The following is a 16,451-nucleotide window of genomic DNA, read 5'->3' on the forward strand; positions in this document are numbered from 1 at the left end:
AAACAACAGTCACAGTTTATTTGAAGCACACTTGGTACAAAACGAATAAAATGGACAGGATCAGATATTCTACACCGCCTTTTCACTCACTCTTCTTCTAAGAACAACACTAACTCACTTAGCACACTAGGATACGAAAGTAAATTACTATATTGGTTCCTGTTAACAGAACCAAATGAAATGAAAATAAGGCTTGTTATTTTTGTTAAGGTACAAATCTTGATTCGATACATCTGGTTGAGCATAAACCTTTATTCTTTTGGAGGCAAAATGTTTGGAATTGTATTCTATATTCAAATGTGTTAATTTGATCTGTAATCTTTTGGGATAAATGACATATTTATTGTGCTTCTAATTGCTGACTTATTTATTCTAATGTTTATTATAAATCTGCTAGATTTTGAAATCTGCATTGAAAAATTAGATGAATTAGACCCATATCCTCAAAGATGACTGCACATATTCCTGGAGCAATGGGCCCTCCACTTTCTCTGGATTCAGGGGGCAAGGCCCACATAAATGTGAAAAATCCATTTTTAAAAAATCAATTTTTTAACCTGAAAGAAATAGTCTATTTCTAAGACTCTAGGAGTTGTTCTCTAATCCTCCAACTTCATTGACCATAGAATAACACTGAAGGAGATAGAAATGCATACAGAAGAGTTCTCTCTAGGAATCTCTTAAGGCTCCAGCACAACTACCTGGTCAGCTTTCACCATAGAGACCTAAAGATTCCTAGAAATGTTTTAATCAAATCAATGAATAATCACATCCACAAAAGTCAAACCCACAAATGAGGAAGGCTGAATGTAGGAATCAGTTAAGGATCCCTCTTTTTGTCACCATAAGTTTAGTGGGGTGAGAGTACAGTACATTTTTAATGTTATTTCCCCCCCCCCCCCACAGAAATAGAATCCATATGTTATGTTATACAAGATCAATTGTGTGTACCTCCTGACATTTGAAGATGGCATTTGGTTACAATAGTAGTAATAGTAGTATTCATGGAGTAGTCACGAAGAGCAAATAGCTCTTTGTAGTGTCACAGTGGAAGCACACCAGTGAGATGAAGCACAGCACATGATCTAGAAAATACCTTCCAGGTAATATGGCAGAACTACTTGGCATCATAATAATTTAGGGCCATTTGTGTACTGAACAATATAGAGAACATATCAATTTGCACTGTAGGCAATGGCATAGCCATATGGCTGATTTTTTGAAAACCTCAGCTTTCTGCAGTGGCGCAGTGGATTAAACCCTTGTGCCGACAGGACTGAAGACTTGACAGGTTGCAGGTTCAAATCTGAGGAGAGCGCGGGTGAGCTCCCTCTGTCAGCTCCAGCTCCTCATGTAAGAACATGACAGAAGTCTCCCAACAAGGATGGTAAAAACATCAAAACACCCGGGTGTCCCCTGGGCAATGTCCTTGCAGACAGCCAATTCTCTCACACCAAACGCGGCTTACAGTTTCTCAAGTCGCTCCTGACACGAAAAACAACACACGCAGTAATTTTGACCTACTATTACTACTATAACCAAAATAGGATTGTGATAATCCTGCAATGCTCTCATGTGAATGAGTCATATGTCAGTGAAAATGATTTCATCAATTGTTCAAATGTACCAGGAGCCATGACAGGAATAGGTAAAGGTAAATTTTCCCCTCGACATTAAGTCTGATCGAGTCCAACTCTGGGGGATGGTGCCCTAAGTCAAAGAGCCAGCACTGTCCGTAGACCCCTCCTAGATCATGTGGCCATGACTGCATAGAGTGCCATTACTTTCCCACCCGAAGTAGTACCTATTAATCTACTCACATTTGTATGTTTTCAAACTGCTAGTTTGGCAGAAGCTGGGGCTAACAACAGGAGCTCACCTCATCCCATGGATTTGAAACGCTGACCTTCTGGTCAGCAAATTCTGCAGCTTAGCAGTTTAACCCGCTGTGCCACCAAGGCCACCTATATGACAGGAATATATGTATGGTAGTCTATGTTTTACTTACATGTATAACTTTTTTAGCTCACTTTTTGTCTCAAAAGCATTGCTTTGGGCGGTGCCATTCAGTTTCAGAAATTTTGTCTGAGACATCTGTCTGAGGTGCTATGGTCATCTGGTTACTTCATCACAGGCGTATTTTGACTGCTTTTGTCTTCCACCAAATGAAAGAACTTCCAAGGCATCCCTCTTGTTCATGTAACTTTTCTGGTCCACCCAAATCTTTGTGATTGTGCTCTGACTGTAGTGAATCTGATGCAAGGAAAATCAAAAGACAAAACCCCTCAAAACTTTGAGTACTACATAAGGATGTAGAGGTGACTCCTTGTTCAAATAATTTTAAGAAAGAGGCATGAGGAAATAACGGAGTTTTTTTAACCTAGGCAAAGGCATAATCCAACCAGAGTCAACAGGGAACTGTGTGACATTCTAAAGACATTGGTGAAATTCGGTTCCCATTGGACATAGCCAGCATTATGAGATGATAGATGATAGAACTACAGGTTGTTCACTGCTATAACCAATCACTGGGGTCATTATGTAACCTTTCGTGTTGAAATCAGTGGGACTTAAGTGTGTTTTGACAGGATTGCACCAAACTATTCTAATGCATAACTCAAAAGCAGTTTTGACAGTTCCACAGAGTTTCCCCAACCATTTGTGATTTTTAGATTTTTGGACTGAAGTTCCCATCAACCACAGCTCCCATGACCAACTGTGATAATTCACAGAGGCGGAAGTGCAAAGCATCTGAAGGTTAGGGAAAGCTGATCTATAATTTAGTGCAGTGTTTCTCAACCTGGGGGTCGGGACCCCTTGGGGGGTAATGAGAAGGTGTCAGAAGGGTTGCCAAGGCCCATCAGAAAATACAATATTGTCTGTTGGTCATGGGGGTTTGTGGGAAGTTTGGCCCAATTCTATCATTGGTGGAGCACAGAATGCTCTTTGACTGTAGGTGAACTATAAATCCCAGTAACTACAATTCCCAAATGTCAAGTCTATTTTCCCCAAACTCCACCAGTGTTTTGGGCATATTGAGTATTCGTTCCAAGTTTGGCCGAGATTCATCATTGTTTGAGTCCACAGTGCTCTCTGAATGTACTGAATGTGAACTACAACTCCAAAACTCAAGGTCAATGCCCACCTAACCCTTCCAGTATTTTCTGTTGATCATGGGAGTTGTGTGTGCCAAGTTTGGTTCAGAATGCTCTTTAATTGTAGGTTAATTATAAATCCCAGCAGCTACAACTCCCAAATGACAAAATCAATCCCCTCCAACCCCACCAGTATTCAAATGTGGGCATATTGGGTATGTGTGTCAAATTTGGTCCAGTGAATGAAAATACATCCTGCATCAGATATTTACATTACGATTCGTAACAGTAGCAAAATTACAGTTATGAAGTAGCAACAAAATAATGTTATGATTGGGGTCACCACAACATGAAGAATTGTATCAGGGGTCGCGGCATTGGGAAGGTTGAGAACCACTGATTTAGTGCCTGTTTGGAAGTTGTTCATGTTTTGGAAGACAAAACCAGAGAGTAAACCAGTTTAAGGGATGTTCCCATTGTAAACCACTGTTCTGTTTGCACCAAGCAGAACATGAGGTCTGGCATGTATCTTGCGCAAGTTGTCAAGACACTAGTGAATCAATACTACTGAGTTCTGGACAATGAGGAAGATATTATATGCCTCTCTAGAAGAAAGGTTCTACATGAGTTCCATAGTGATAACCAGGTAGCATTCACAAATTCACAAGATTGGAAAAGTCTCAGTCAAACTACCTTTCTTCTCAAACAAGATGACCATCCACAAAACCTCATATTTGTCTACATGGGGATTACCTTTAAAAGGGGTGTGTGTGTGTGTGTGTGTCATCATAGTAGATTGAGTTCTAAGCTTTGTTGTAATCTTCTTCCAGATAGTATCGTAAATGAACTGTCTGAATAAATTCCATAGCATTTAAGATAAGCCACTCCCTTGAAAGATAGTTATCTGTTTCCTAGTTGGTACTGTATATATATATTTTATTAAAAAAATGCTCACAATATCATTTTTTTCCTTTTTTCAAAAACTGTACTAATAAAAGAACCTTCCTAGTTCTGGGAAGCGGTTCCTCTACATGAGGTTGAAAAGGCGTCAGAAACCAAGCCATCCAGTTTTTACTGTGATAATGCTAACTCTGAGAAACAGCTTAGTTATTTAATCATAACTGGAAAGTTTATGGACCTATCACATTTGGCAACAAGTATACTTTTCAGCAGAACCAACCTCAAAGGGAGCTGAAGCCACTCAACCAGGCACTATGAGAGTAGCATATTAACAGTTGTGCTCAAGGAAACACTAGTGCTTATGGTAAGCACAGAAACCTGGTCCTCCCCAGGATGGACGTGAGCCACATGGCGCGGGAACTGTTGCTTATATCTGAAGGTTTTCCCACAGGCAGAGCAGGCATAGGGTTTCTCGCCTGTGTGGATCCTCTGATGTTTGACCAGTTTGGAGTTGACATAGAACCCTCGACCGCACTGGGGACACTTATAGGGCTTCTCCCCAGTGTGGATTCTCTGGTGCTCAATCAGGGATGAGCTCTGGGAGAAGCACTTCCCGCACTCTTCACACCGATAGGGCCGCTCCCCAGTATGCACACGATTGTGAGAGACCAGGTGGGTTTTCTTCTTGAAACATTTGCCACAGAGGGGGCAAGGGAATGGCTTCTCCCCTGAATGGGTACGCTCGTGCTTGAGGAGATTGGAGCTCAGGGAGAAGCGCTTCCCGCAGAGGGTGCATGTATATGGCTTCTCACCTGAGTGGGTACGCAAGTGCTTCACGAGGTTGGAGGTGCGGCTGAAGGCCTTCCCACACTCTCGGCATGGGAAAGGTGTCTCCCCAGTGTGGGTACGTTGATGTTCTGTCAGCGCAGAGCTCCGGCTAAACCCTCGTCCGCACTCTGAGCAGGCAAAGGGCTTCTCACCTGTGTGGATCCTCTGGTGTCCCATCAGGGTTGAACTTTGGGAGAAGCGCTTCCCACATACGTTGCACACAAAAGGCCTCTCACCTGTGTGGATCCTCTGGTGTTCAATGAGCACTGAACTCTGTGAGAAGCTTTTCCCACACTCAGTGCAGTGGTATGGCTTATCCACTGGCCTGCGTGGGGCAGGGGGTGGAAGGGGAGGAGAAGGTTCCAGGATACCCAAAAGATTGATAAACCCTGGAGGATCATGGGAAATCTCCTTTGCTTGATGTCTTCTCACCTGACTCCTCCACCGCTGTTCCTCCACCTGAGAGTCACAATCGTTAAAGCTCTGGGAGTTGTTGGGGTGATGCAGCTCAGCATCTCTTTCAATTGCACCATATTGGTCTTTCATTTGTCTTCCTCCATTGCCTCCTATCAGTAGTCCAGCGTGGTGAGGCCTCAAAAATGTTCCCAACTCATGTATTTCCAAGTTTTCCTCTGCTGCTTCTTTCTTGATCTCTCTTCTCTCAGCCTGACTTTCATACACAGCACCTGCTAAGAAAAAAGGCCCCATTAAGAAATGGAAACTATGAATGAAATAATATTTATTCTAATACCCTCTTTGACTACAGTGAAGCCATCCTGACTTTTGAGGAGTTGGGTCCAGTAGAAGTCTTCTGTGGACAGCAGAAAGGATTCACCTGATTTACAATTCCCTGTTCTCCCCATATAGCTCACCCTGATGGCCACAATTCAGTGTCCTATCTTTTGCTATCATTCTAATAAAGGAATTTGAATATTTTCATAAAGAAGTAATGTCTTCAGCTGCATCTGAAAAGTTTGACTGGAATCCATCAATACTTATGCTGAATTCACAAAAACCAAATTAGAGGTTAGTCCTCAAAAATTCGCAAGATTCCTTCTTTCCTTTCTGAAGCAGACTAACATGGTTATCTCTCAGAAAATCAAATGTTTTGTCTCATCTTAGATTCACAATTACAACCTCCAACATAAGATTTCTTTATATTTGAAGTACTCCACTGACTACATATTAGATAATTTGGAAATCCTGTCATTAACAAAAGACATTGGACCTTTAAGAATGTTCAGAAAATGTAGACATGTCTCTGATTAGAGGCCAAGATGAAGTATTTTGGCCACATAATGAGAAGACGGGAAAGCTTGGAGAAGACAATTATGCTGGGGAAAATGTAAGAAAAAAGGAAGAGGGGCCGACCAAGGGCAAGACGGCTGGATTGTATCCTTGAAGTGACTGGCTTGACCTTGAAGGAGCTGGGGGTGTTGACAGCCGACAAGGAGCTCTGGTGTGGACTGGTTCATGAGGTCACAAAGACTCGGAAGCGACTGAACAAATGAACAAGAACAATCTGATTCTCTGGAGAGGAAATATTCAGATTCATACTGACTATCCAAGACAGAAACTAAAGTTGTTTCAGCGATCAATTGTTTGCCGATGACTGCAAGGTGGAAAGGGGAGTTCATGCCATGTCCAACTGCAGCTATACTCATACTGTGGATTTTACCTCTCATCCTATTTTATAAACATTTCTTTTATACATGCAAAAGCATTAGCACATGGACAATTAAAAGGCATAATTATTTCCATTTCCAAAGCACTTCTCCCTGCTTTGGAAAACTGATGATAAACTTAACTATGAACGTCAAAGCTGGCCTCAAGACCATACGACACAAATAGTAGTGCTAGACAATATTTTCAAATCCCACACATCTCTATCAACCTGTGCATCTGTTATATCCTCTAGGATCTGACCAAACAGTGCACAGATAAATAGTAGCATATGTTTTATATCCATAAATACACATCAATTTGAAGAAAAGCCTTGTGTAACTCATGAAGTTTGCATTTCTTTTTTTCAAATAATTTTTTAATTTTGTTGTATACAAGTGACAAGCAAAAGCAAAAAATACATTAACTAGCAAAACAGGTACCCTGCAATATTCTAACAAATCCTTTCCCTTCTTCCTTTCACCTGTGAACCCACCACCTATAACTTCTGTCACTACTCACTGTGAATCTTATAACTCAATAAAATCTACACTTATAACTATTCTAATAAATTCCCCTTGCGGCTACTTTAAAGTCAACATTTGTACATATTTTATCATCAGGAGTTGGATGTCTCTTGTTTTTAATAACTCTTATATGTTTAAACCGTTTAATGTTTATATTGATGTGTTTGATGTTCATGAGTTGACATTTATGTTGTTGCTCTTATTTTAATTATTGTGATTTGCCTTTATGATTTATTGTGGCTGTTACAGTATATGTTGTTCTTATGTTGTAAGTCGCCCAGAGTTCCTTCGGGGAGAGGGGGTGGGATATAAATAAAGATGATGATGATGATGATGATGATTTGAAATACAAGATTAGTGCACGGCAAACAAGATCATTATGTTGGCTGGCTGTTGTATTGGATCACATGTTGGACACTTCCCAAGTGTCTAGGACTGTGTGATGTATCAAAGAATAATGCGTGCAGATCTGAGTAGGGTGACCTTTTGCAGCTGACAGATGGTAACTTTGTCAGCACTGATTGTGTTTAAGTGCAGGCCAAAGTCTTCAGGCACTGCACCCAGTGCGCTGATCATCATCATCATTATTTTTATTTTACTGACAGAAAAACACAGTACGTCACAGCAGATGAGATCTATATGCTGGATTTCGTATCACAAAATCACAAATCGAATTATTATTATTATTATTATTATTATTATTATTATTATTAGCAACAGCAGCAGCAGCAGCAGTAGTAGTAGCATTTCTCTTTCAAATTCCAGCCTCCATTTTTTTGACAAACTCTTCATTATTTCCTCCCTGGATACCATAAGAGAGCTTGCATTTCTTGACACAAACTAGCTGTGTTACGGTTACAGTCGATTCTCAGTTCAACGGCATCCATGGGGACTTTCTGATGCAGGATAAATATTGTTTCTAGTTGCTTGAGAGTTACTATTACAATAGGCCTAATTAATTATATATACCATAACATACCCTTTGCATTGGCTTGATATTATTATTGGCATATAGTAACTAAAAGCAAAGATAAAGTAACACAATTTTATAATAATTTATTATTTGTGATTTTGTCTAATTTTTATTTCTTCAATTTTTTCCAGTTTCTTGAGAGTTTCATATGTGTGAGCTCCAGTTAACTGAGAGCCTAGTGTCCCATCTTAATATTTTTTAAATCTCTGGGACTTAACACTGTCAATCTTCCAGTTTTGGGTTTTTAAATCTCTAGTGTGCCATAAAGCAGGAAAAAAAATTGCCTTCCCCCCCTGCTACTTACTTTCATCTTTCAGTTTCTCCTTTTCCTCTGCACCTCCCAAAGGTTTCCTTTCCATCTTGCAAAGCTTGTACTCACTAGGAAGCCTGGAGAAGCTCTTTGCAAAGCCTCAGGGCAGAAGCAAGGTACAATAGGCAGCGCTCAGAGTCCTGCAGCTTGTACCACTCTCAGTGGTGCCTGCAGAGTGTTGGAGGGAACCCAGTGATGATGTCACATCCTCAACCAAGTTCACATGATGCAAGGGGAACTGGAGGGGGGAGAGGAAGTGCAATCCTGGAGGCAGTTGCTAGGAGACCCAAAGAAGCACACCAGGCCAAGCAAGAGCTATTCCAAAGCAACATGAAGCCTTGGGTTCTGGTTCAGCCCAAGATTCTCTGCTTTGCTCTTGCTGCTACTCTCTGGAAAGGAACTGTGAAGTTTAATTTTCTGCACAGGATGGCCATATATGTTTTCCTTGATTTCTTTACACAATAGTGTTAATATTGTTAGGATTTTGCCCAGTGTTGTTTTAATTCATGTCTCAAATGTGGGTGCAAAATAAATAATAGCTATGCAATACCTTCTAGATCAGGTATGGGCAAACTTTGGCCCTTCAGGTGTTTTGGACTCTAACTACCAGCTGGAGTCCAAAACGCCTGGAGGGCCAAAGTCTGCCCATGCCTGTTCTATATTACTGCTTCTAATAATGCTTCCCATCCTAGAGGCTTAGATATTCCCCTATTTGCTGCCATTAAATTCTTTTTTTGCCAGCAGTTTTAGTAAAGGTAAGGTTTTTAAAAGTATGCTGTACACATTTTAAAATGTTGTTAGTGTTATTGGTCAAATGTTTATTATATTGTACATGATTTGTGAGTCACCAACGGCGCTGTTGAATTCAAAGAGGCACAAATGGAGAATGAAAGGGAGAAACATGTCACGAAGGTGGCGCATCAAGCCAACCCTTGTTGGGACCGACTTCTATCTGGAAACCGATGTCCTCACTGTGAAAAAACATGAATATCAAGAAGAGGTCTCTACAGTCACCTTTAGACCCACCATCAAGACCCTACACTTGAAAGGCAATCATACTTGGCCACGAGCGATTGCCTATTATGATGATGGTCTTTAATGTTTATTATATTGTAGGTAAAGGTTTTCCCCTGACATTAAGTCCAGTCGTGCGCAACTCTGGGGATTGGTGCTCATCTCCATTTCTAAGCTGAAGAGCTGGTGTTGTCCGTAGACACCTCCAAGGTCATGTGGCTGGCATGACTGCATGGAGTGGCGTTACCTTCCTGCTGGAGCGGTACCTATTGATCTACTCACATTTGTATGTTTTTGAATTGCTAGGTTGGCAGGAGCTGGGGCTAACAGCTCACGCCGCTCCTCAGATTCAAACCTGTGAGCTTTCAATCAGCAAGTTCAGCAGCTCAGCACTTTAACCCACTGTGCCACCGGGTTGTACTCGTTCTGAGTCACCTTGAGTCCCAGGCAAAATTACTTAGTTAAGTATATGCTAATACAGAGTTTTATTTACTACAGAAGTTACATTTTCTATTTCTCAAATCAACTCCAATGGCCATGCTGTGGGTAGATCACCCCTCCCTCTGCTCATTTACTTATTCTGGAGGTTTTCTGTTCTGAAAACACAACTTTAGACAAAAAGATGGACACAATGAGAGAAAAACATTTATTTTCATGACCTATGAAGAACAAGCTATAAGTATGCACAATTAATTCTCAAACACAGGTTTTTAAAAAGATGAATGTTTAGGGCCAATAAGAAACAATAAAAGGAGTATCTTAAAAAGCAGTGGCTCTGTTGTGTTATGAGCATATGTGAAAACTTGCTACTGCCTTGCTCTTGTCTCTCAAAAGCCAAACCACTGCTCAGTTTCAATCTTACTGAAATGCCCTTGCTATTTTACACAAAATCTTGGATAAGAAATATCTGGACCTTTCTGGTTTATCACAACAAATAATAACACAACAAATGCATGAATGTGCCTCAGTTGGTATGAGGGATTCAAGAATTCTCTCTTAAAGAGGTGCTAATGTGGTATAGATACTGCATTTCTTCAGTATAACAATTCTATCACTGCTGGGCAAATGTATGTTGGAATTCTCTCACTGTTAGCAAATTGTAAAAATGTGTAATGGGATACAAGCAAGAGTGTCCTGATGCAGATCAAGATCGACTGATGTGCATCAGCATTCCCTTGCTGGGGTCCTGATATGCAGAATAACTTGGTCATTCTGGCTGAGGAAATAAGGAATTGAGATGGGGTTACAAAAACCTTTCTCCTCAAGGGGATAAAGTCAGCCAAACTGCAGTCACAAAAGGTTATACCAAGAGGGTGGGATCCAAACTTAATCATTTATCGAATAGATCCACTGCAATCATGACTAACTTCCAATGGTTTTAGCATGCCTCCAATATGAATAAGCCTGGATCCAACCCAGAAACAGGAAGGCAGCAAGAGAGGCTACAATAATAAAGAATTCATTGCGGATTCTTATGTTACACTTTGCCTGACATCTGTATCAGAGGAGGCATCTCTGGCCAGGGGCTCAAGGAACTGGGTGTTTGAGCTGATTTCTCCTCCTCCTTTTCAGGGTGTGCCTTTCTCAGGTGACGGGTGATTTGGGGCTGGTAACGGAAGGCCTTCCCACAGATAGAGCAAACGTGTGGTTTCTCCCCTGTGTGAATTCGCTGATGCTTGAGGAGGTTGGCGCTCACGCAGAAACCCCTTCCACAGTCAGCACATATGTAGGGCTTCTCCCCAGTGTGGATCCTCTGGTGTTCGACCAGAATGGAGCTCTGGGAGAAGCACTTTCCACACTCCTCGCACCGAAAGGGCCGCTCCCCAGTGTGCACGCGATGGTGGGACACCAGGTGGGTCTTCTTCTTGAAGCGCTTTTCACAGAGGGTGCAGGGGAAGGGCTTTTCTCCTGAATGAGTGCGCTCATGCTTGAGGAGGTTGGAGCTCAGGGAGAAGCATTTCCCACAGAGCTGGCACGTGTAGGGCTTCTCGCCTGAGTGGGTGCGCAAGTGCTTCACAAGATTGGAGGTGCGGCTGAAGGCTTTGCCACACTCGTGGCATGGGAAGGGTGTCTCCCCAGTGTGGATGCGCTGGTGATCGGTAAGAGTAGAGTTGCGTGTAAAGCCCTGTCCACATTCCAAACACTTGAAAGGTTTCTCGCCCGTGTGGGTGCGCTGGTGTTCCAGCAAAGTGCTGCTGCGGCTGAAGCTTTTATTGCATTTATTGCAGGTGAATGGGCGCTCCCCTGTGTGGATTCTTTGGTGTTCTATCAGGTTAGAGCTCTGGGAGAAGCTCTTCCCGCAATCGAAGCAGGGGAATGGTTTTTCTGAGTCTGGCACATTTGATCTTCTGCAACGGCGCCTGAATTGTGAAGGCGTTCCCTGCAGATCCTCTTGACTCTTGAGGGTTTCTTGTAAAGTCTGGGCTGCTCTTTCTGCAGTTATTGCATTGAGCAGAAGCACTATATCCTCCTTCACTTTCGCATTCTCTATAAAAAGGATAAGACATCTGTCAGAATGACAGCATTTCCAATTCAGAAACACCAAACATTCAGTTCCCTGCCCATATAAAGACCAAATATTTATTAGTGCCTAAAGGAAGGTTGGACAATTTGTGACCTTCTAGAACAGTGGTTCCCCAACTTTTTTTGACCAGGGATCACTCTCCAACATTACCAAAAGGGTTACGAATTAGTTTTTGGTCAGCTTTAGATTCAGTTTGGTTATTTGGGGTGCTGATTCAGAAAATTACATTGGATAAACCACATCAGCTCTAGTTTCTGATACAGAACATATGCCATCCAGTAGTTGCCATCTGCTCGTCCATAGCAAGCCATATTTATTAAGCCTCGGCACAATAAGAGGGTTTCGCAAGACAGTCACTCTGCTGCTTGAAATCTTAAGAGACCTGCCACTCAACTACCCACCTGGATAACTGCTACTTCCTGGGATCTCTTCTTCGGGAATATGAAATTCTGGAACATAGTTTATTCCGTCACCTTGTGCCATTCAGAAGACCAAAGTAATACCTGATGAGCCAAAAACCTGCTTTTGAGATGGAGAATCACAATTTTATACTCACTCTCTGTCTTGAGAAAAATCTATGTTTCAAAAGGACTAAATAAGCACCCACACTGCAATGAAGACACATCTTCACATAAATACACAGCAGTCTATCTAGATGACCAATGACTCTCCTTGCATGGGAGCATCTACAGTGGCCTGGACAAACTTGGGCCCTCCAGGTGTTTAGGACTTCAACTCCCACAATTCCTAACAGTCCGTTGGGACATCTGCAGGGAGACCAAAGTGCTTGTTTATAAAGCCATTGTCCTCCCAAACCTGCTATACGCCTGCAAAATGTGGACTGTCTACAGACGTCACTCAACTCCTGGAACGATTCCATCAGTGTTGCCTCCAAAAAAACCTGCAAATCTCTTGGGATGACAGGCGGACAAATGCCAGCGTGCTGGAAGAAGCAAAGACCACAGGTATTGAAGTGATGCTCCTACGCCATTAACTCCACTGGACTGCCACATTATCTGAATGCCTGATCACCATCTCCCAAAGCAGTTACTATACTCCCAACTCAAGACGGGAAACGTAATGATGGATGGGAAAAGAGATTTAAAGATGGGTTTAAAGCCAACCTTAAAAACTGTGGTAGAGAGCAAGCTCTTGGTGGTATGGGCATACCAAGCCACCTTGTCTCTCTCCTGAGGAATCTGTATAAGGACAAAGTAGCAACATAAGAACTGACCAAGGAACAACAGACTGGTTCAAGATTGGGAAAGGCGTATGGCAGGGTTGTATACTCTCACCCAACCTATGTAACTTGTATGCAGAACACATCATGCGATGTGCAGGGCTTGACGAATGCAAGGCTGGGGTTAAAATAGCTGGAAGAAACAACCTTAGATATGTAGATGACACCACTCTGATGGTCGAAAGCGAGGAGAAGCTGAGGAGCCTTCTAATCAAGGTGAAAGAAGGAAGTGCAAAAGTTGAGTTGCAACTAAACCATAAAAAAACCCAAGTTTATGTCAACAAGAATGATTGACAACTGGGAAATAGAGGGAGAAAATGTGGAGGCAGTGACAGACTTTGTATTTCTAGGTGCAAAGATTACTGCAAATGCAGACTGTGGCCAGGAAATCAGAAGACGCTTACTTCTTGGGAGGAGAGCAATGTCCAATCTCGATAAAATAGTAAAGAGTAAAGACATCACACTGGCAACAAAGATCTGCATACTTAAAGCAATGGTATTCCCCGTAGTCACCTATGGATGTGAGAGCTGGACCTTAGGGAAGGCTGCGCGAAGGAAGATAGATGCTTTTGAACTGTGGTGTTGGAGGAAAGTTCTGAGAGTGCCTTGGACTGCGAGAAGATCCAACCATAGAATCATAGAATCAAAGAGTTGGAAGAGACTTCATGGGCCATCCAGTCCAACCCCCTGCCAAGAAGCAGGAATATTGCATTCAGATCACCCCTGACAGATGGCCATCCAGCCTCTGTTTAAAAGCTTCCAAAGAAGGAGCCTCCACCACACTCCAGGGCAGAGAGTTCCACTGCTGAACGGTTCTCACAGTCAGGAAGTTCTTCCTCATGTTCAGATGGAATCTCCTTTCTTGTAGTTTGAAGCCATTGTTTCACGTCCTAGTCTCCAGGGAAGCAGTAAACAAGCTTGCTCCCTCCTCCCTGTGGCTTCCTCTCACATATTTATACATGGCTATCATGTCTCTTCTCAGCCTTCTCTTCTTCAGGCTAAACATGCCCAGCTCCTTAAGCCACTCCATAGAGGGCTTGTTCTCCAGACCCTTGATCATTTTAGTCACCTTCCTCTGGACACATTCCAGCTTGTTAATATCTCTCTTGAAATGTGGTGCCCAGAATTGGACACAACTGAACACAAACCAGGCCATATTTCAGGAAATAAAGCCCGACTGCTCATTGGAGGGAAGGATAGTAGGGGCAAAGTTGAAGTACTTTGGCCACATCATGAGAAGACAGGAAAGCTTAGAGAAGACAATTAGGTAAAGGTAGTCCCCTGATATGAAGTCCAGTCATGTCTGATTTTGGGGTGTGGTGCTCATCTCCATTTCTAAGCTGAAGAGCCAGCGTTGTCCGTAGACACCTCCAAGGTCATGTGGCCGGCATGAATGCATGGAGTGCCGTTACCTTCCCGCCGGAGCGGTACCTATTGATCTACTCACATTTGCATGTTTTCGAACTGCTAGGTTGGCAGAAGCTAGGGCTGACAGCGGAAGCTCACGCCGCTCCCCGGAATCGAACCTGCGACCTTTCGATCAACAAGCTCAGCAGTTCAGTGCTTTAACCCACTGTGCCACCGCCCCCCCTAAACCTTTCCCTATCCCTAAACCTAACCCCTAAGCCTAATTCTAATCCTAACCCTTACCCTACCCCAAACCCTAAACCTTACTCTAAACTTCATCCTAACCCTCCCCTCCTTTCTATCCTTCCACCAAACTGAAGTATATTCCCACCCTCAGTGTGCCACTCTCCTCTTCCCTTATTCACAACCGCCATTGTGGTATCGAACCTGCAACCTTTCGATCAACAAGCTCAGCAGCTCAGTGCTTTAACCCACTGTGCCACCGGGGGCCCATTATACTGGGGAAAATGGAAGGAAAAAGGAAGAGGGGCCAACCAAGGGCAAGATAGATGGATGACATCCTCGAAGTGACTGGATTGACCTTGAAGGAGCTGGGGGTAGTGACGGCCGACAGGGAGCTTTGGACTGAGCTTTGGACTGAATCATAGAATCAAAAAGTTGGAAGAGACCTCATGGCCCATCCAGTCCAACCCCTGCCAAGAAGCAGGAATATTGCATTCAAATCACCCCTGACAAATGGCCATCCAGCCTCTGTTTAAAAGCTTCCAAAGAAGGAGCCTCCACCACACTCCAGGGCAGAGAGTTCCACTGCTGAACGGCTCTCACAGTCAGGAAGTTCTTCCTCATGTTCAGATGGAATCTCCTTTCTTGTAGTTTGGAGCCATTGTTTCGCATCCTAGTCTCCAGGGAAGCAGAAAACAAGCTTGCTCCCTCCTCCCTGTGGCTTACTCTCACATATTTATACATGGCTATCATATCTCCTCTCATGCCCAGCTCCTTAAGACGCTCCTCATAGGGCTTGTTCTCCAGACCCTTGATTATTTTATTCACCTTCCTCTGCACATTCCAGCTTGTCAATATCTTTCTTGAATTGTGGTGCCCAGAATTGGACACAATTGGACACAAACCAGGCCATATTTCAGGAAATAAAGCCCGACTGCTCATTGGAGGGAAGGATAGTAGAGGCAAAGTTGAAGTACTTTGGCCGCATCATGAGAAGACAGGAAAATGAGGAAAATGGAAGGAAAAAGGAAAAGGGCCAACCAAGGGCAAGATGGATGGATGACATCCTTGAAGTGACTGGATTGACCTTGAAGGAGCTGGGGGTGGTGACGGTCGACAGGGAGCTTTGGCGTGGGCTGGTCCACGAAGTCACAAAGAGTCGGAAACGACAGAACGAATGAACAGCAACAAAGAGATAACAAGAACTGGGAAACCCTGGCCCTTGAGTGCTCTAAGTGGAGGTCAGCTGTGACCAGCAGTGTTGCAGAATTCAAAGAGGCACGAATGGAGGGAGAAAGTGCCAAGAGGAAGGCGTGTCAAGCCAACCCTGACCAGGACTGTCTTCCACCTGGAAACGGATGTCCTCAAGAATAGGTCTCCACAGCCACCTACAGACCCACCACACTTGGAGGCCCATCAGTAAAAGTAATATTCAGCCTGCGTCTCCTTGCTTTTGCCTCCCCCCTTCCTCCAAGGCTAAGCCTTTCTTTGTTGTAGGGAGAAAGGCCCAACCCTTCCCAGCAGAGGCCCCTCCCACACTGCCTTATCTCCCAGGATCTGACCCCTGATTATCTGCTTCAAACTGGGATATACGAGTCCCCACTGCCAGATTACCTGGGATAAACAGCTAATCTAAGATCTAGGAGCAATGTGGAAGGGGACCACGACTCAGCCTCTTCCCCGATTCCCACTCGCAGGCATTGACTGCTCACCAAACCTCCAAAGAACCCGGATGGGCGGTTCCGGAATCGACCTGTGCGGCCACAAAGACTGTCCCCTGGAAACAAG

The 16,451-nt window shown here is 43.4% G+C and overlaps 1 protein-coding gene across 3 annotated transcripts; it reads right to left on the reverse strand.

Moving 5' to 3' along the window:
• Positions 1-16,451, reverse strand: LOC132777749 (zinc finger protein 271-like). Of its 3 annotated transcripts, XM_060780189.2 has the most exons (4): positions 16,278-16,417; positions 12,235-12,352; positions 10,952-11,796; positions 1-5,135 (listed from the first exon to the last, which is right to left on the reverse strand). In XM_060780189.2, exons 2-4 carry the CDS (start codon positions 12,314-12,316, stop codon positions 4,308-4,310), a joined length of 1,755 nt encoding a protein of 584 aa, XP_060636172.1. In that variant the 5' UTR covers positions 12,317-12,352; positions 16,278-16,417; the 3' UTR covers positions 1-4,307. The 3 variants fall into 3 exon arrangements, with proteins under 3 accessions (XP_060636172.1, XP_060636171.2, XP_060636170.2); XM_060780188.2 differs by lacking the exon at positions 1-5,135 and having other exon boundaries at positions 9,942-11,796; positions 16,376-16,451; XM_060780187.2 differs by lacking the exon at positions 1-5,135 and having other exon boundaries at positions 9,942-11,796; positions 12,235-12,336.

This window comes from Anolis sagrei, chromosome 6 (genome assembly GCF_037176765.1).
Source record: "Anolis sagrei isolate rAnoSag1 chromosome 6, rAnoSag1.mat, whole genome shotgun sequence".
Classification (NCBI taxonomy): Eukaryota; Metazoa; Chordata; class Lepidosauria; order Squamata; family Dactyloidae; genus Anolis; species Anolis sagrei.